The sequence below is a fragment of the Lepidochelys kempii genome, chromosome 12, assembly GCF_965140265.1.
Source record: "Lepidochelys kempii isolate rLepKem1 chromosome 12, rLepKem1.hap2, whole genome shotgun sequence".
NCBI lineage: Eukaryota > Metazoa > Chordata > Testudines > Cheloniidae > Lepidochelys > Lepidochelys kempii.
In genome coordinates, this window is record NC_133267.1 from 18,642,655 (window position 1) to 18,664,424 (window position 21,770).

Consider the following 21,770-nt stretch of genomic DNA (forward strand, 5'->3'; position numbering starts at 1 on the left):
AGCCACTCTGGCCTTCCTGCCCAAGGTGGTCTCATAGTTTCATACTGGCCAAGACATTTATTTATGTGTCTTTTTTCCTAAGCCACATAAGTCAGAGGAGGCGAATTGGCTGTATTCCCTAGGCATCAGAGGGGCGCTAGCCTTCTACATTGAAAGGACCAAGCCATTCCGCAAATCAACATAATTATTCGTTGCGATGGCCAGCAGGATGAAAGGTCGTCCAGTGTATGCTCAAAGAATTTCTTCTTAAATCACTGCCTGCATTTACTGGATCAGGCAAAGGTGCCACCTCCGGCAATCGTAACCGCCCATTGAACAAAGGTACAAGACTCTTTGCAGCTTCCCTAGCCCAAGTGCTGATCCAGGACATCTGTAGAGTGGCCACCTGATTGTCCATCCATACATTCACGTCCCATTACGCATTTACCCAGCATGCCTGGGACAATGCTGGCTTTGATAGAGCAACGTTACAAGCCGCAAGACTGTGAACTACAAGCCCACTTCCGAGGATACTGCTTGTGAGTCACATAGAATGGAATCAACACGAGCAAGTACTCAAACATGAAAAAACAGTTACCAACTTTTCGTAACTGTTCTTCGAGATGTTTTGCTCATGTCCATTCCATTACCCACCCACCTGCCCTCTGTTGGAGTTGCCGGCAAGAAGAAACTGAGAGGGCGTAGGGCCGGTCGCGCCTAATATACCAGTGCATAAGTGCGTCACTCAAGGGGTGCCACAGCCAAACCTATGGATACCACTAAGGCAAAAAATCTCTGATGATTGTGCACGTGGGTGCTCACACACCTAGATGGCACACACCTACCTCATAGGGCTGAACAGCTACCTTGTTCCACTACAGAGGCAGATAAAATAATCCCTATGTATTAATTACCTCCGTCACAGGAATGTTCAGAGTTTTGAATTCCTTGGTGAAAAGAGCTGCAGAACAGTAGTAGATGTGAAATGATGATCTCTTTAATAGCATCAGATACTTTTAGCAAATAAAACGTACACCTCTAACTCCAGTTATTTGTTGCTTTTTCAGTGGATACCAGTGTTGCAGGACTTCAGAAATAAGGATGCAGTCTGGGGTTTTGTGCCGTATGAAAACAATCAATCCTCAGTTCCAATTACTCTTCACATTGGAGATTACAATATGGATGGCTACCCAGATGCTCTTGCCATACTAAGGAATACTTCTGGAAGGTACAGTATGTATGAAGCTAAAAGTAAAAACACTATCAAAACATATATCCAAATATCAGTTCATGCAATTTTAAGAATTACACCATTGATTAGAATAATGTGTATGAAATTTTTAGTGTTAGATTACCTCACTCTTCTTCATAAAATGAATAGTTAATTTTATATTTACTAAGCATTTTCCTTCTTAAAAGGTTTACATTTTGCATGAAAATTGTAAAATACATCATAGCATAGGGCCAGATTGTGGCTCAACATGCCCAACTGCACAGGGAAGTTAAGAGGGGAAAAAGGACTTCTTGCTTCAGTGTTCTAGATCACCAGATCATCTTGTATTTTGGGGAAGCAATTGATTTAGAGGCATCTGTTATATTGCCAATAGTTGTGTATGTTCCAAGCTTAATTAAAGTTAATAGAGGGGCTCTCAAATGCAATACAATTATTTTTTGTTTAATAGGGAAGATAATTCTGTGTAGGGGGTAACTGGGAAACTCTGGGAGTGTGAATTTATTTATTTATTTGTGAATATCTTCAAGTTTTTTTCTTGAACTTGCACTGCTTCAGTCTGATGAATTGCTCACATTGGAGTCTCCTTCACCTGCCTTATCCTCAGTTCTCAGTGAGCACCTGAACAGTGATTTAAATAGGAGTTCACTGTCCATTATGACTTATGGAAAGCTCAGCTCATTTTCCAGTCTCCAAAGTTCAGCAGTCTGGTTTCTTTCTGCCATTTGTTTCTGTTAGTGCTGAGGTTTGATGTCTTTGTCCTTGTTGTGTATATTGAATCCATCTCACAACCCAGTAATTTCCCTTTCTTTCATCTTTTCTTTCTCTCCAAGACACTTACAGTTAGATTTAGATAAGGTGAATCTTCGCTGTCTTATTTTTCCCGTGTTTCCTTCCTTTCCATATTTTCTTTTACTCCCTTCTCTATTCCTCAGTCACTTTTGTCGTTTTTCTGTTTTCTTTCTCCTTTCAATCTCTGCCCCCATTTGTTCTTTAATCCCAAATATGGCTTCTTTCCTCTTTCCTTCGCCCCAACTCTCTTTCTCCATTTACTCTTCCCCCAAGGAGTGCTACAGGCATCATAATGGAGAAGTTACTTTTTCTGATGTCAGCACATAGCTCTTAGTCCCCATACTGGGGGAGTGGAGGTGAGTTTCCTACACAAAATTCATAGATTCATAGATATTTAGGTCAGAAGGGACCATTATGATCATCTAGTCTGACTTCCTGCACAATGCAGGCCACAGAATTTCACCCGCCACTCTTACAAAAAAAACCTCACACCTATATCTGTGCTATTGAAGTCCTTAAATCGTAGTTTAAAGACTTCAAGGAGCAGAGAATCCTCCAGCAAGTGACCCGTGCCCCATGCTACAGAGGAAGGCAAAAAACCTCCAGGGCCTGTTCCAATCTGCCCTGGAGAAAAATTCCTTCCCAACCCCAAATATGGCGATCAGCTAAACCCTGAGCATATGGGCAAGATTCATCAGCCTTCACCCAGCGCTACCTTTCCATTCAGGTAGTCAGTGTGCGCCTCCCCCGTAGGCAGCTACTTCACCCTCAAACAGTTGTTGACCCACTTAATTTTAATGCAGAAAACTATAAGTACATTTTATTGCGGTTGTCACACACTTCTCTGCTCAGTATCTCCAGTTCTTTGTCACAATAATGCTGTCCCAATATGATCCACACATAGTAGTATGAAGAGTAGGATTATTTAGAAGAGCCAATTTCTCTGGATTTTAATAGCCTGCACCAGCTGAAGAAATCAGAGCACACAGTACTCCAGAAGACATTATGCCCAGTCACTTATGTTCTAATGCAAATGTTGTACTTAGTACATATATACTTCTTGCATATATGTGCTTTAGGATTTAATAGTAAGATTTAATACATAAAACACCTCATTTTACCTAATTACTGTGTTATCACACAATAAAAAGGTTCGAGAGAAACAGGAAGCAAAATCAATTCCACACACTCAGTAGCTCTTTACAGCATATAAAGTAGGTTCAGGTATACAGCCAGAAAGAGACCCCCAAATGCTCCATTCACACAGACAACTCTGTTAGTTTCCATTATCCTCCTACAGTCCATCTCTTCAAGCTCTTCAAACAGGTGATACAAAATCCTTCTTTCCCAAACTGCTTTCCCAGTACATCCACTGTCATCATTTTCTAAAATATGTCTGTAATATCACACACACTCTGTTGCTTAGTTCTCTGTGCTATCATAGTACCAGAAAAGAAAAAAGCATCTCAAAGTCCCTGTAATACTTTCAAAAATCCCTACAATCCACATTTTAAAAGCTCCATAAACTCAGATTACTGAGATGGTCATGAAATCTAATCCATATTAAAAGGAATTTTTAAAATGCATGTGATTGAAGGTCTATCATGTAAAACTATATTTAGTATCCTGTCAGCCTGCTGTAAGGACCAGTAGGATACTAGTATTTGCAAGTAGTACAAATTTTAAAAATCCATCCATTTTATTGTCCTCCACATTCAAAAGTAGTACCCACCAATAGTAATTTCAAAGGCTGCTCAATTATAATAATAATTATAGGTGGATTTGGTAGTGTGGCTTCCTGACTCTTCCATTTTAAGACCTTGTTTTAAGTAGAGCTATGTGAATAATCATTTTTCTGCTTGCTGTCCTTACCAAAAGTTGCGGGGGGGCATGAGGCGGGTGGAGAGATTCATTTCTGATCAAACCAAATGTTTTGGTTCACCAAAACTGAAACATTTCATTTCTTTTTTTGAGATTTACCTTTTATTAAAAACAAAATGAAGTACATTTCAAAATGAAAAGTCATTTAATCTTAAAGTAAATGTTTAATTTCAAAAATGTCAAGAACACATTGCAAATTTTACTGAAACGGTTCAGTGAATTGGGCATGGATTTGCTTAATGTTTGCTTAATGATTTTAGACCCAAATCTATATCTTTTTTGGGAAAAAAAAGTTTCCCTGGAAAATTTTCGTTCAACTCTACTTTTCAATGGCTTATAACTTTGCTGACTTTAAAGCATTTGTATGTAAATTTTACATGCCATGCCAGGAAAATTCCATGTCTGCCTCAGGCTGACTTCCCCTACCCAGTTAAAATGGTTCAGCCATTTCTGGGAACATTAGTGAAAAGTACATTGTTTTATTTACCCATTTGGAAAGAAAAAAAAAAACCCTTCCAAAGAACTCTCATTGATGCCAATTGATCAGGATTATTATTACTTATTATGGTGCCCAAAAGCATGCTAGGTGCATTGCAAGACAAATTGAAAGAAAATATCCTTATTAGGAAGAGCTTATGGTCTAATTTTTGACATGATGCAAGGTAGGATAGGGTTAAACAGTGGGAAAGAATAAGGTTAGAGGATCAGGCCCTTAGACCATGACTCAAATAGTGCTGCTGCTCTTCCATTATATTAACTTATGTGTAATTACATTTTCAAGTACATTTTATAAGCATAGGGCAACTAAAATATTGTAAAGACATAATTTGCATGCAATATTTTCATATGGCTTGCTAGAATTAATTTTACCTTCATGCCATAGTGTAATATGCTGTAGCGTAATATAGCATTTGTTACTGTGTAATGCAAATCAGTAGGTGAAGTTAATTAAAATATAGCAACATATTTTTCCTGCAGAGGAAAGGTAATACTCATTTCCTTACCACAGATCCCCTGAGGCTCTGTTGAAAAGGCAGTATTGACATCCAATCTCCAGTGGCAACAGACTTGCAGGGAAGACATTTTCTCCCTTATTAGGCTTTTTATTTTCAGCGAAGATAAAAATGAATCTGAAATCTATGGAAAAAATACATTGGTTTTTATTTATTATGGACATTTTTATATCTTCTTAGTAACTGTATTTCTTTTGTATTGCAATATAATTAGGGCTGTCAAGTGATTAAACAAATTAATCACGATTAATTGCACTGTTAATAATAGAATATCATTTATTTAAATATTTTGGGATGTTTTCTACATTTTCAAATATATTGATTTCAGTTACGACACACAATACAAAGTGTGCAGTGCTCACTTTATATTTATTTTTGATTACAAGTATTTGCACTGTAAAAAACAAAAGGAATAATATTTTTCAATTCACCTAATAGAAATAATGCAACCTTTTTATCATGAAAGTCGAACTTACAAATGTAGAATTATGTACAAAAAAACCTGCATTCAAAAATAAAACCATGTAAAATTTTAGAGCCTGCAAATCCACTCAGTCCTACTTCTTGTTCAGCCAATCGCTCAGACAAAAAAGTTTGTTTACATTTCCAGGAGATAATGCTGCCCGTTTCTTGTTTACAATGTTACCTGAAAGTGAGAACAGGCGTTCTCATGGCACTGTTGTAGCCGGCATCGCAAGATATTTACGTTCCAGATGTGCTAAAGATCCATATGTCCCTTCATGCTTCAGCCACTATTCCAGGGGACATGCGTCCATCCCAATGATGGGTTCTGTTCGATAACAATCCAAAGCAGTGCAGACCAACGCATTTTCATTTTCATTATCTGAATCAGATGCCACCAGCACAAGGTTGATATTCTTTTTTGGTGGTTCGGGTTCTGTAGTTTCCTCATCAGAGTGTTGCTCTTTTAAGACTTCTGAAAACATGCTCCACACCTCATCACTCTCAGATTTTGGAAGGCACTTCAGATTCTTAAACCTTGGATCGACTGCTGTAGCTATCTTTAGAAATCTCACATTGGTACCTTTTTTGCGTTTTGTTAAATCTGCAGTGATGGTGTTGTTAAAATGAACATCATGTGCTGAGTCATCATCCGAGACTGCTATAACATGAAATATATGGCAGAATGCACGTAAAACAGAGCAGGGGACATACAATTCTCCCCCCAAGGAGTTCAGTCACAGATTTAATTAACACATTTTTTTAATGAGCGTCATCAGCATGGAAGCAAGTCCTCTGGAATGGTGGCTAAAGCATGAAGGGGCATACAAATGTTTATTATATCTGGCACGTAAATACCTTGCAATGCAGCTACAAAAATGCCATGCAAATGCCTGTTCTGACTTTCTGGTGACATTGTAAATAAGAAGAAATGTAAATGTAAACAAACTTATTTGTCTTAGCAATTGGCTGAACAAGAAGTAGGACTGAGTGGACTTGTAGGCTCTGAAGTTTTACATTGTTTTATGAGTACAGTTATATAACAAAAAAGAAATCTACAGCACTTTCACGACAAAGAGGTTGCACTATAGTACTTGTATGAGGTGAACTGAAAAATACTATTTCTTTTGTTTATCATTTTTACAGTGCAAATATTTATAATAAAAAATAATATACTCTTTGATTTCAGTTACAACACAGAATACAATATACATGATGTAGGAAAACATCCAAAATATGTAATAAATTTCAGTTGGTATTCTGTTGTTTAATAGTGCAATTAAAACTGCGATTAATCACAATTAATTTTTTTAAGCACGATTAATTTTTTTTAGTTATAGATATAATTAATATAATGTAATTAATCAGAGGTTGTTCTTTGAAGGCACCCCTAATGTTGAGCAGCCCTTGAAAAGCTATCTCTATTGTGGTGCACAAGAGATCTCACACGAGGGTAATGTCATCACCCTAGACTGTGTAAAGGAGCACCTCTCCCAAATACCTCAGTTCCTTTGCTGCAGCTGCACAACATAAACTGAACTCTCCTTCATGTCCTTATGCTAGAACTTCCCTTTCTCTAGCTTAATGATTTCTTGTAAATATAATAGTGTCTGATAGTTTAGTGTAGATAGTCATCCTTCCTTCCACAATACTGAAAGGTAAACTGTCAGTCTGGAAGGAGGTTACTAGTGAAGTTCTTCAGGAATCGGTCTTGGGACCAATTTATTTAACATTTTTATTACTGACCTTGACACAAAAAATAGGAGTGTTCTAATGAAATTTGTGGATGACACAAAGATAGGAGGTATTGCCAATGCAGAGGAGGACCAGAACATCATTCAAAAAGACTTGGATGACCTTGAAAACTGGAGTAATATAAATCGAATGAAATTTAATAGTTCAGAGCGCAAGGTCATGCAGTTAGGGACTAACAGCAAGAATTTTTGCCATAAGCTGGGGACATATCGTTTGGAAATGAAAGAGGATGAGAAAAACCTGGGTGTACTGGTTGATCACAGGATGACTGAGCCGCCAGTGTGATGCAGCCAAAGAAAAAGGCTAATGCAGTCCTAGGATGTATCAGGCGATGTATTTCCATTAGAGCCAGGTAAGTGTTGTTACTATTATACCAGGCACTAGTGAGACCTCATCTGGAATACTATGTGCAATTCTGGTTTCCCATGTTTAAGAAAGATGAATTCAGACTGGAACGGGAGCAGGGAAGGGCTACTAGAAAGGTCAGAGGAATGGAAAGCCTACCTTAGGAGAGGAGACCCCAAGAGCTTGGCTTGTTTAGCCAGTCCAAAAGAAGGTTAAGGGGAGATATGATTGCTCTCTGTAAATACATCGGAGGAATAAATACCAAGGAGGGAGAGGAGTTATTTAAGTTAAGCGCCAGTGCGGACACAAGAGCAAATGGATATAAACTGGACATCAATAAATTTAGGCTTGAAATTAGACAAAGGTTTCGTACCATCAGAGGAGTGAAGTTCTGGACCAGCCTTCCCAGGGGAGTAGTGGGGGCAAAAATCCTAACTGGCTTCAAGACTGAGCTTGATATGTTTATGGAGGGGATGGTATGATGAGACTTCCTACAATATGATCTGCAACTGCTAGCAGCAAGTATCTCCACTGGCTGGTGATGGGATACCAGATGGGGACCACTCTGAGTTACTACAGAGAATTCTTTCCCAGGTCTCTGGCTAATGGGTCTTGCTCACTTGCTCAGGGTCTAACTGATTTGCCATATTTGAGGTTGGGAAAGAATTTTTCCCCAGGTCAGATTGGGGGAGACCCTGTGGGTTTTTCGCCTTCCTCCGCAGCATGGGGCACGTGTCACTTGCAGGTTTAAACTGGAGTAAATGATGGATTCTCTGTAGTCTTTAAATTATGAAGTCTTTAAATTATGATTTCAGAACTTCAGTAACTCAGCCAGAGGTTAGGGGTCTATTACAGGAGTGGGTGGGTGAGGCTCTGTGATCTGCAATGTGCAGGAAGTCAGACTAGATGATCATGATGGTCCCTTCTGACCGTCAAGTCTGTGAATCTATAAACCTTTGGCCCTGAGACCTGGACCATATTGGGCAGTCAGCCTTGTAAGGGCTTGAAGAGTTGGTACTCCTGTCCAGCAGTCATACTATAGACCAGTGCCCACATATGGTGCCTCTGACCTCTGGGCAAAACCCACTCAGTAACTCTGTGTACAGTTTGCTGAACCGTCATTCCCCACACTAGAAAGGAGAGAAACTTCAGGCTTACCTGGCTTCTCAGTGCCAATAGCCTGATACTCCATGCCTGTCAGGAGTACTAAGACCAGCGTCTGTGCTAAGAGTTTCTAACACAGGACTCAAGACACACTGCCTCTTCAGCCTCCATGCTGTGTTTTACCATAGGCCTTAGACCAGCATCTGCTTAGCCCGCTACTGTGAGCGAATCCCTCACTTAACACAGCCTGACACAGCTAAGTTAAAAGCAGTCTTAAAGATCAAACCAACACTGCCTATTAAAGCCTCCTCAATAGCCTTTATGACAACCTCAGGAAGCACCCCCTTGGTGCCTATTCCTCATTTGGCACTGTTGTCATTGCCATACCAATTGCCTGGTACCAATACCTCTCTGGTTGCATCAATTTTAGGTGCAGACACCCGTCATATCTCCCAACAAGCTGGACATGAGCTGAAAGAAAAGAGAAAGTGCTGCCTTTCTCATCCTTCACCAAGTTCCTTGTGGTTGCTGCACTCCTCAGATGTGAAGGAATCTTTGTCTACCCCTACATTGTTTAGTGGCTCTTAAGCGCCGTCTCTCAGCAGGACCTCACCTCTGTGATCCAATACACGTGCAACCTCTTTTAGTATTTGGGACTGGTAATCAACTGGCAGAAATCCTCCTTTCATCCCACACAAAGAATCACCTTCATTGGAGCAGCCCTAGATTCAAACCAGAGCTTTTTCATCCAAAAGAGAAAGTTTTTGTTGTTTTTTTCCCCAAAATAAGAAATTTTCCAATAACTTTCTGGAAACAATTTGTAGAGCTAACACAATTTTTCCTAAGACTAGTAGGCCTGATGGCCTCATCAACCTATGTCACTCCCTTTGCTCATCTGAACATGAGACCTCTGAAGCATTAGGTTACAGGTCTCTCCCTACACACTGGATAGTCATAGCCCTTTGCCAAGACTTCTAAGTACACAGCCTACAGAACACCTAGGAATCCAATCTCCATATCAACATACTAGGTCTAGAGGCAGTTTGGTGGGGCCTCATAGCCTTTCATCTATCTCTGCAGCATCGTTTAATATAGGTGCTTACAGACGACACTATGCATCCAAAATCAAATCCACCCATTAAGTCGTCATCTTCCAAGGGAGGAAAACATGAAAGTAAAATTGCTCAGCTGTGGTCTCAGGAGCAACATAAGTGGTCCCTCAAACCAGCAGTTGCCAGTGAACTATTTTATAGTTGGGGCTAACCCTGTAATAGACCTCTTCATATCTGAACAAAACACCAAATACCAAGTGTGCTGCACAAGAATACCAAAAGATCTTTGGTGGATTTCTGCTGGACCAGAGCTAACATCTTATATATACCTTCCCTCCCGTTCCCCTCATACTCAGGGTCATAAGGAAGATTAGGTTGGATGGAGCAAACACTTTACTAATAGCCCCAATATGGCGGTGTCAGCACAGTATCCAGATCTCTAATAGCTGATGAGTGAATCAGTGTGTATGCTGCCTTTGTCTCCAGACTTCGTCTCAGTGGAAAGGAAGGATTCTGCGTCCCAACCCAAGAGGCTCTCCATCTTGCAGCCTAAAGGACGATTTGCTCACTTATGTAGATAGTTTCTGCTTTGGAGGGTTTAAGCCTTCCTCTTACAAATCAGGAAGGCGTCCACCCTAAAATATTGTAAACAAAAATATAAACTATTTACTATCTAGGCAAGTGGTAAAGGGCTCACTCTGTCTTGAGCTGTGGTCTCTACAGTCCTAGAGTAGCTTGTACACCTTAAGACTCAGGACTTAGCCTTTATGAAGGTTTATATGTCAAAAATATTTGCTCATCACAATTATGTTAAGGGCAAATCTATCTTCTCTCACCCTGGTGATGCAGCAGGAGAGTGGTGGAAGGGAGGTATATAAACTCTAGGATGATCAAGACCTTATTCCCTGTGGACTAGGAAAAGGTTACTTACAAGGTAATTGGAGCACCTGGAGCCAATTAAGGCCCCACCCAAGACCTAATAAAAAAAATTTTGCCTGGAAAAGACTCAAGCTCTTTAGAAAAAGTAATGGATCATTTTTTAGCATATGAGGAGAGATACGAGAGAACACATTACAAGAAACTTTCATACTGTGTTGGAAGAATGTTTCGGACATTGCTACATCTTAGCTAAACAACCAGTATCTCATGGCTTCACGACCCACTGCACGAGAGCCATCACACCATCCGTGGCATCAATGGCCGGTTCCCATATCAGAGAGATATAAAGCAGCAACTTGAGTTCCGTGCACACTTTTACCAGATATTACTCCTTGAATTTAGCACTGTGCTACAACACCCTGTTTGGGAGAGTGGTGTTGTGTACCTGGTGGAGCACTGCTTGCGAATCTCCTACAAGCAGAAATGCACAGAGACCGTCAAAGAACAGAGAGTACTTATCAGTAACTGTTCCTCTTCAAGAATAGCATCTGTGCATATATGCTACCTGCCCATCTTTCCCTCTGCCTCAGAGTTATGTATAAATTATCAGGACTCTGTGGTTAGAGAAGAGAAACCAAGGTGGTTGGGAGCACACTTCCTCATATATGTCAGGACAGTGTTGCCGTCATATGAAATCTCCTCTGCACTTCCCAAGCAAGAGTGTTTTTTAAACCAGTTCCGCAGCTTGACACCAGGGCATATAATCTCACAAATGTGAATGCACAGAGGCAACTCTCAGCTACTGGTAAGTAACTTGTTTTTACTCATATTAACTAATAAGGTTAGTTTTCTGTAATACTCATTGTTTGAGGGAGTGATGGACATCTTTTTTTTTTTTTTTTTTTTAGTAAAATGACAGTTTCCCCTGAATAGTTGAGAAAAAAAGTCTTTCAGAGATCAAAAAGAATCTTTACCACCATTAATTGTTCTGAGAAAATCTTTACACCTGCTTAAATGTAAATGAGTAACCTTTAATCCACGTTTTCTGTGTGAATCGATGAAATCCTGCGTATTTAACTTATTAACATATAAAATGCTTCTTTAATGGATAGAGGCCCTTAGCAAGCAAACCAATTTATATTTGCAATTCACTGAAGTCTGTTCAGTCTTTAATCAATCTCCTGAGGCAATTATTTTTTCCTTTGAAGTTGCTACCTGGAATGGAATTTCGCCATCCAGTTGTTTCCCCTGAAAAATGGTTATTGAATCAGTCTGTAATATACAATTTATAATTAAATGTAATAAAATCATTATTGAATACTAAGCATTTTGCTTTGCAGCTCTAACAGAAATTGAGAATAAATATCTTAGTTATAAATGAACTATTCCTTGAAAAATGGTTTGTAAGATACTAGGGTTTTATTGTTTTAAATATCTTCATTGTATTATTGCTTGTGTACACATAGTTCATCCTTCTTAGTTCTAAAGGTGTATTTTACATATAAAGAGAAATATTAATTAGTCTAATGAGTTTCCTGCAGCGTGAGTCAATAGTAAATCATTGTACAGTGCCAACATTTCAGTATCACAGTGGAGCACACACAGGTCAAAACTTCTTTTAAAAGAACTGTTATGAACAATCTTATATTCCCTATAGTAGCATTCTGGCACTTCCTCTCCTTTTGGGATCCAAGTCATGTCCCATGCCATCTGTCAGAGGGGCCTCAGCCCACAAATGTATGTGTAGTGAAGTGGACTACATACTCTAATCAGGATTTAATATCAAGTTGCTGTTGTTTTTTAAAGGCTCAGTTGTATAATATGGCAGAGTTGCTCACAGAATGGTCAAATACTCCATTATAATGTAAAGCACTGACAAGTCTCCTTTTGAAACAAATGGGAAACTCACAGGCTCCCACTCCTGTCTTGCCAATCAGTGCTACTTTTCCGTTACCCACATTGTACCACACAAGAAGGAAGCCTTTTTCTTTCAAATGTCATTTGAAACAAAATCATAAAATATGGAAGAATGATTAAACTTAAATTATTTTTTTAAATTTTTATATTTATCCAATCCTGCTGTACTGAAGAGAAATGTTTTATTTCCGATAGCTCAGAAAAGTTAGGCTGTAAAGGAAGAACACTTATGAATTAGAGCCCTAAATAAATGTAATAGAAAGAATTCCAGTTAAATTATCTCTTTTAGTGTGGCAGTTACCTAATTTGTCATTGGCTTGTACTGCTTGTTTTTCATAGAGTACCTTTAAAAAGTCAATGGTTGTAATGGAAAATGCAACACTGGTTCTTCAAACATTTGTTTAATTTTTCTGAACATATTTCCAAAATGTCAATGCCATGTTTCTGAAATTTCATTGCACCTATTTTAAGATTTTGAGTCAATACAAAATCATTCTGTTGGGGAGTTCTATTCAAGTGTTATATCTGCTACAGATCCATAAATGCTATATATGTTCCTTCCTTTAGTGTTACTTACCTTAATCTAATTTTTTATCCATACATATTACAAACCACAGTATTATTGTTACTCTGGCCACATCCAGTGTTTGAACCTATATTATCCTTGGGCATCAACATGTGTAGGCTGAAACACAGGTAATGAATGGTGTGCCATGCTAGCATTAGACCTTGTAGCAGGCTGTCAAGAATAGATCTCCTCCCTAAGAGGAAATGGTGCTTTAAATTTAAAATCTTGCTATCTCTTTATCCCATAGTTCCCATTGTGTGACACTAAGGGTCCAGCTCTGCATTAGGGCTCAGTGATGCTGTACTGTCTCTTCTACTCTCTTCACATAGGCTTTCTATGTAGAAAGACAAGACATGAGTAAAGGGAAAACATATCAATAAAAACATTGTTCCAGGCAGACCTTTCTGCATGTGAGCATTTTGCCTTCCAAAGCTTAAATAAAATGTTAAGCAAATTAAATTTTTAAAAATTTAATCTCATAAACGGTACACATTTTGTGTAGGATAGAGGTGGCTTAATTGTTATCAAACCATTCTAGAGATAAAGGGCCTATAACTCCTGACACTGCATCTGTATTGCTTCTAAACAAAAGACTGGTGGTCCAGAATACACAACACAACATGGATTGAGTTTCTTCTTCTTAGTTTATTACTTTGTGGATTATACAGATTTTAGTAAGCCATAGCAAATTCTGGACAGCCACTAGCACCTGAATGCTAGTGCAAGTGGTGGGTCACTTGGGAACTCTGTTTACATAGTTCATAACTTCTTCCCTCAGGACAGCATAAAAGTATTACCATGTGTAAATCTGGATGTTGGTCTCTCCAGACAAACAAATCATTCCGTTAAGTAACGTTACATAGGAATTGTTACAACAAAGGCATATATCTACTACCACTTTCAGTGTAACTGAAGGGAGAGCAGTGTTAATCAAATATTTTTTATGAAATGATACTGTAAGAAGGTAGATATTTTGATAAATGTGTAGCATTTGATTATTTTAAACCATATTATTTGATTACAATTTAGTCACCCCAGGAATTGCTGAAAATAATTTTATTTGCTTCTGAGGGTGGGTTTGTTTGTCTCCTGCTTACATGGGTCCATGCACTTAGGTCACTGGTTGGTTATATCTCACCTGTGATATATTTCAACAGACTTTTTTTTTCTTGAGGGGGGTGGGGCAGCAGCACCACCCTCCAGGGCCAGCCGCACCGGCCGCAGGTTGGGCGGTTCCTGGGGCCAGCTGCACTGGGACAGCGGCAGATGTGTCTGGCTGCAGGGCCACCCAAGCAGCTGGCTGTGGAGCTGCTCCAGCAGCAGCCGTTGTGGCTGTCACCGGGGCCACCTGAGCCCTGGCCTCTGAGCCAGCTGTTTGTATGGCCCTGGGGTCAGCCACACTGGCCACTGCGAAAGTCATGGAGGTCGCAGAAAGTCACAGAAATCCGTGGCTTCCGCAACCTCAATGACAGACACGGAAGCCTAACTATAGGGTGTTCGAGGATTACATTAATAGGGAGCTGATCAATTTCCCAGTCACTCTTACATTTATAATGTTATCATTAGAGAGTTCCTGTTAAATTAATCTGTCCCCACTGTGTAAAAATAAATTTACAAATAAAAATGTCTCTTGTTCTACATGTGTGCCTCCACAAAGCCAGAGGACTTGCAGTTAGGAATTATTAAGGAGTAAGAATGTAAATAATATAGCCTGTGAGGAAGAGAGATTATTCTGTGCTCAAAATTCTTAATTTAAAGATGCAGATAATAGTGCCTTTTTAATCCTTCGGGCAACTTGGTGTCACATCTCAAGAGGCAAAATTCATCCCCAGTTAAAAAAAAAATTAACATCCATGGATATCGGTGGAAATTTACCCAGCGGTTCATCTTTTGGATTTCTAGAGAAGCAGGGGTGGGGAGGTTTCAGAGGAAGGTGACAAAAATTGCTAGGGATGTGGAAAAACTTTTGTATCATGAGAGATTGAAAAAAATGGGACTGTTTATGTTAGAATGGAGTTCAATAAAAGGAACTTAATATAGGTATTAAAAATGGAAGGATATTAAGAAAGTAGATCAAGAGCTTCTGATCTCTCTGATCCTAACATAAGAACAAGGGATCAGTCAATGAAATTGCTTGGCAGCAAATTCAGAACTGATAAAGGAAGCATTGTTTTCACATTGCATAATTCAACTGTGGAAATCATTGCTGTAGGATGTCATTGGGCCAAGAATTAGGCCGGATTCAACTTGGGATTGGACATTTATATGGATAACAAGACTATCCAGAGACATTATAGTTTTGGGGGGGCAGATATAAAACCTCATGCTTCAGGACTTAAACCAATCTCTAACTGTTATTAGGACTTAGAATGAGACTTCCATTGGCAGCTGATTACTCCACATCTGTCTGCTGGAGGGACTTCTTGCAACCTTCTCTGAAGCTTGGAGATGGGATGCTGGACTAGATTGACCAGTATGGCAATTGCTCTTTCTATGAATGAAAAAATAAATGTACCAACAAAAGAAACTTCCTTCTTCTGAGAGGCAGGAAGTGTCTTATGCTATTTCAAACAATTCAATACTTAAGCAGTCATTAAAGGTAGACTTTGCTGGATCTTTTAATAGGGATGTACTTCATATCAGAGAGAATGTAAGAACAAAGATACAGGGCAAGGATAAGTAGCGTCAGAAATTAGTTTTGTGACATTCGAATTTCAGTTTAGAAGTAACCCTCTTGCTAGTATTGAAAATCCTGAACAGTAACTCTGTCCCAGAATCCTCCCCTTCCTCAACCATCAGGTGTCCGTTGCACAGGGAGTGGGGATTGTGCTTACACGTTACTTCCCTAAGTTTATTCCGCAAAACTTTCATGATCTGCAAGGGACAAGTAGCCCACTACCTACACCACCATTTTACTATTTATTTTCAGAGTGCTTCCTCTTTCAGTTGCTCTTACTCAAGCCCAAAATTGAGTCAAGCATTTTAAGGAAAGAAGGTGTAATTTGAATTAGTTTGCCTTTAAGAGTTTCACAAGAACCTGCAAATCTCAAGGAACTGGAATCTATGCAAATCAAACCCATTAAACAATTAGAAATCTTGTAGAGTTCTAGTCTATAATTTATTTCACTGTTACGATTATGATGGCACAAATGGACAAAGGAAAAGAAAATTACACTGTTTTAAAGGAATGGAGAGTAAATAGTTAACTTCTTTAATTTTTTAATTTATTTTTAAGATAAAAATTAAAAAGTGGTACTTTTAGAACTTTCTTTTGGTGGAGAAGAAGGATAGGAGGGAGCTTGGGGAAAAAACAAACATGATCTTGTGCTGCAGAAAAAAAAAAGAATGGAGGAGAATGTCAGGGGAAGAAGGAAGGAAAGGATGAGAGAGGAAAAACCAGGAAGAGTGAACACAGAAAAGGAAATGGGAAATTTTCAAATCTATAGAGGTAATGGGAGCAAAGAGAGGTGAAAGAGACACAGTTTACTAGTGGAAGTGAGGGAAGAAGGCTTTCAAATATGCCCCTCTTCACCAAGAATTGGAAGTACCTTAAACATGTTGAAGGTTGCTCCAAATTTCAGTTTTTGTATACGTTCCCTCCCCTGAAGAGCAGCCTGGATGGTTTAATAAGTCTTTAATTCTGAGTAATGAAGCAACTGTAAGGCAGCTGTGCTACAGAGATCCCATCCTCTACATTCTGTTTCCCACCTGCTCTGCCCTCATCTAATTTACATTAGAATTATTTTTAGACTATGTGAAGTGGCATAATTTGTGATAAGTTATTTGCCTCTCTGCTTTTGTTTTTGTTGTGCTATTCTACATGGCTTTTACAAAAGTACTTACATGAAAAGTGATTGAAGAAAAGGAAGAAGAACTAAAAGTTAGGAAGATGGAAGAGCAGTAAGACCTTCTTAACACTAGGAAGGTTTTCCTGATATGTATAGTTACACTGGAATACCAGCAAAACCTCTAGTGTGAATACAGTTACAGTGGTATGAATGTTCCCCAAACTGTCATAAGTTTGCATCTGTGCATCTACAGTAAGGTTTTTATCAGCATAACAATGTCAATAAAAAAAATTACAACCCTAACCGATTTAGCTATGCTAGTAAAACTTTCAAGTGTAGGCCAGGCCTAAGAAAATTAACCACATTGCTTTCTCATTTTGAAATTGCTCTTTGGCTGATGTGGCCGTCTCCTAAATTGTATTTCTAGCCTTCTTCCACATATTCCTGCCCTGCCAATGAACCGAAGTCTCAACTGCAGTGTCCCAGTGAGCTAGTCTTGTGCTTCTCTTGATTACAGATTACTTGTGGTGTCAAATGATGTTGATTCTGTGATACGGATTAGTGTTGTCTTGGAGCTCTATTAGGTTACCAACCCTTTTTCATTCGTACCCTAATTTAGGTTAAAAACATATCAATGAATGCACTATGCTCAGAACATAACAAAGATAGGTTATGTGGGCAAATGAAAACTTTCTACATTAATTATCATACACTGCATGATATAGGATAGAACAACAACACCCAGCCTACCTCCCTCAGAATATTTTCTTTCTCTCATGCCCCACTTTACACAAAACTAATTTTGTTCTTTATTTCATTACTATAAACTGCAAAATAATAAGTTCTTAAATTTGGTAATTCATCTGAGTCGGACATAATACTGAATGTCGATGATATTAATAAGAACCAAGATGAAAGTTAGATGAGAGGAGATAAACAATCAGAAGTCAGCATATAATGCAGTTTTGTTTGCTATTACAAGATGTCTAGACATGATCTTATGACATGTGTTCAGGGTTTTCTAACTAAGACAAATGAGTAGGCATCCCTGCATTCTGCATTATTGCATTTGCAAACCAGTTCTTCAGAATACTTAAGAAACTGGCTGAAGAGATCTCTGAGTCATTAGCATTTTCGAGAATTTGTGGATGACAGGAGAGAATCACAGAGGACCTGAAAAGGGCTAATATAGTACTTATCTATAAAAAAGGCAAATAAGGACAATCCAGGGAATTATAGCTCAATCTTAACTTCGGGAACGGGAAAGATAATGGAGCACATAATCAATTGATCACTTTGTAAACATCCAAAGATAATAAAGTAATAAGTAACCGTTGACAGAGATTTGTCAAGAAAAAATCATGTCAAACCAATCTAATACCCTTCTTTGACAGTGTAACCAGCCTTCTGGATAGGGGAGAAGCAGTAGATATATCTTGACTTTAGTAAGACTTTTGATACTGTCTCTCATGACTTTATCATAAACAAACTAGAGAAATGAAGCCGAGATGAACCTAGTATAAGTTGGGTACACAACTGGTTGGAAAAACATACTCTGTAGTTATCAATTGTTCAGTCAAGCTGGAAGGGGGCACATCGAATGAGATCCCACTGGGATCTGTCCTAAGTCCAATTCTGTTCAATATCTTCATAAATTATAGGGATAATGGCATAGGGAATACACTTATAAAGTTTGTGGATGATACCAAACTGGGAGGGATTGCAAGCACTTTGGAAGACAGGATTAGAACTCAAAATTATCTTGACAAACTGGAGAAATGGTCTGAAATAAATAGGATGAAATTCAATGAGAATAAATACAAAATACTAAACTTGGGAAGGAATAGTCCACTGCACGAATGCAAAATGGGAAATGACTGCCTAGGAGGGAGCACTGCAGAAAAGGATCTAGGGGTTATAGTGGATCAAAAACTAAATAGTCATCAATACAATACTGTTGGAAAAAGAAAGCATCATTCTGGGATGTATTGTATTATAAGCAAGACCCAAGAATGGTTTCAGAGTAGCAGCCGTGTTAGTCTGTATTCGCAAAAAGAAAAGGAGTACTTGTGGCACCTTAGAGACTAACCAATTTATTTCAGCATAAGCTTTCGTGAGCTACAGCTCACTTCATCAGAAAAGTCATCTGATGAAGTGAGCTGTAGCTCACGAAAGCTTATGCTCAAATAAATTGGTTAGTCTCTAAGGTGCCACAAGTACTCCTTTTCTTTTTGCAAAGATCCAAGAAGTAATTCTTCCGCTCTACTCTTCTAAAGGAGGAATAATCAAAATCTGGTTTAGGTGTATGATATGTGTTTGATCTCTGACCTGTAACAAATACTGAAGACAATAGAAGCATTTTTAAAAAGTTCTGCTAATTTTAATACATATGTTCAGAAAGCAGGAAGTTCAAAATTGCTGTTGTATCTTTAGGAGCTTGCCTTTCACTACTCTAATTGTTAGCTGATCATTTGTGATTTAGTTACCAATCTGAGATAACCCATATTGTGTAGAATCAAATTTTTAGGGGATGTCAATTTTTCTTTCTAGTGTACACACTTTGTAAGCATCTAACTTATCATATGTGATACTAGGAGTAATAGATCAACACTAATCAGCTCTAATTATCTGAATGAATTTCTGCAGAACCCTGATTTTTAAATTGCTAAGCTTGCTAGATAAAAAGTGTTGCCTTGTTTTCTCATACTATTTGAAGAAATATGATCTCATAATTAAAAAGTCTAAGACTGAGAGTCAAGAGATCTGTTCCTGTCTCTGTCATATTTTCATGAGATAATTATTATTCCAGTTGTGGCCATTATTTTAAAATACAGTATTGGGAAAAAAATAGGGAGATGAAAATCTGTGGACATGTTTTGAATAAATGTCGCCCTCAGTATTTTTAGTTCCAACAGTTTGGGGTTTTCAGATACAGATGGATAGAACATGGGAAGTTATGGGAAGTTGCTCTATAGCTATCATTGTTTTCAGTGGAGCTGATGTATTTACTCTGTGGTTGTCATAAAGTACTATGTAGCGTTTTATGATGACTTACTAAATAATTTTTCAATCAGGTTATGATTGTAAAGATACTATTGTAAATATTTGGGGGGAAATGGCATAGCCATGATCTGAGAATTTTCTTAAATTTCATTGTCCCAAAGATAGTCTGGACCTCAAATTGGGTTGGTCTAATATTTTTGATTAATGTAGGATGTTTGTGTGGATGAGCTGTCACTTCCCCAAGGACAAACTGCTGATTTCACTTGTACTCAAACATACTGGTTGCATTCAGTAAATTGCGTCTTCAGCCAGTGGCTGAAAATGAAAACTTGACCTCCCACCTTAAAAATAACAATTGTTGCTCACAATTACTTTAGAGAGAATACATACATAATTAACTATGCTCATTTGTCCCAAAATGGCATAAATATATCGCCAGTGCCAGTGGGGGAATTTAGTGAAGTGACTGGCCAAGTGACCAACTCACTTTCTTTTGCTATTAAGTAATTTTTACAGAGAAATTGAGGGAGAATGCCAGTTTCATTTGCATTTCCAGTTGGATACAATACTTGACTGCTTCCAAGATTTAGAAGCGCAAATTAATAAGATCAACAGTTGGCATTGTTTTAATTTTACTTGTCCAGGTTGGAGTTTTGACTATTCCAGGCTGCTGGAGAATAGGGTTTTCCTAATGTGAATAGGATTGGTGAAAATGCTTGCTTGCTTTAGAAACATCTTAAACCAGGATGACTTCCATGGCAAACAGTGACTGGGATGACAGAATTATATAGATTGGCAAATGTTATCAATTATGGAGATATTGTGGATAAGACATAAGACTGGAAATTAAGAAAGCTGGATTCTGTTTCCTAATCTGCCATGGACTCTGTCTCTGAATTTGGTTCTCTGTTTCCCCATTTGTCAGATGTATATGTATTACCTGCCTCATAGGCTCAGATATGTGAGGCAAGTCAATTTTACATAGTCTGATTGTCAGGGTAAAGTTTTTTAAAGCTTTCTGATATCCTCATATGATAGGCACTGTACTGTAGAAGTACACACCTTGCTGGTTGCCTAACCACAGTATCAAGCACAGCAAGCTGCATAAGAAATGTACCTCAGTAGAACTCTTCTTTTTGTCCACACAGACATACACACAGAGTCTTCTACATAGTCTAACATTTTGGAAAAGAAGATGCTTTTGATATTGCTTCATGTATTTATCTTTTACATCCACCCTGTTTTTATGATCAACTGGTTGTTTCAAGAAATAAAAATTTGAAAACATTGTTTTGCTGCAGACAAAATCAAAGTTGATTTTCTTATGTCAAGTTAAAATTTCTACATATTGCATCTTTGGTCAACAGAGTCTTTGTAGGAAGAATGCATGCAATTTTTTTTTTTTAAGGGTATCATCATGTTGGGTGCAGTAACTGCTTCTGTAAATGCTGTAGTTCTGCAAATAAAAGAACACCTATAATATATACAAATGAAATCTTTCTTGGTCACGTCCAGTGTGTCCCTTTACCCTATTATTTTAGTGCTGCGTTTCCTGTCCTAGCAGGATATTGCAAATCTTTTGCTATGTGAAATCATGATCTGATGAAGCTACGTCAGAAGTACTGGTTCTGACCTTTTAAAATTATTCAGTATTTTTTCAATTTATAGTTTAGAAGTCCAAGTATTAGATTTGAAATACCTCCACTTCCTGGTCCTGATTCAGCAAAGTCTATCTTTATTAATCAAATAACTTAAGCATGTGCCTAACTTTAAGAATATGCTTAAGTGCTTGGCTAAAGAAGGGCTTCTGGAACCACTGTCTGAAAGAATCAGTTGAGCCCTTTTATCCGTCTGATGTAAATACATTAAATTCTATACAGTGCACTGTATGCGGTTGGTTCGTCTTAAAAGGCTGAGTGCCGTCAGCTTTTACATGAATGTTGGAGACACCACCGAACTATTTCCAACACTATCAGTTGGCTTTGGTAGCCTCCCATCCTA

At 38.3% G+C, this 21,770-nt stretch overlaps 1 protein-coding gene across 1 annotated transcript in view; it reads left to right on the top strand.

Annotated features, from left to right (window-relative positions):
• Positions 1-21,770, top strand: part of ITFG1 (integrin alpha FG-GAP repeat containing 1) — a 212,387-nt gene that overhangs the window by 101,836 nt on the left and 88,781 nt on the right. Inside the window, exon 10 of the mRNA XM_073307742.1 lies at positions 1,047-1,207. Within this exon, the coding sequence (XP_073163843.1) occupies positions 1,047-1,207 (161 nt within the window). The remainder of the gene's footprint in view (positions 1-1,046; positions 1,208-21,770) is intronic.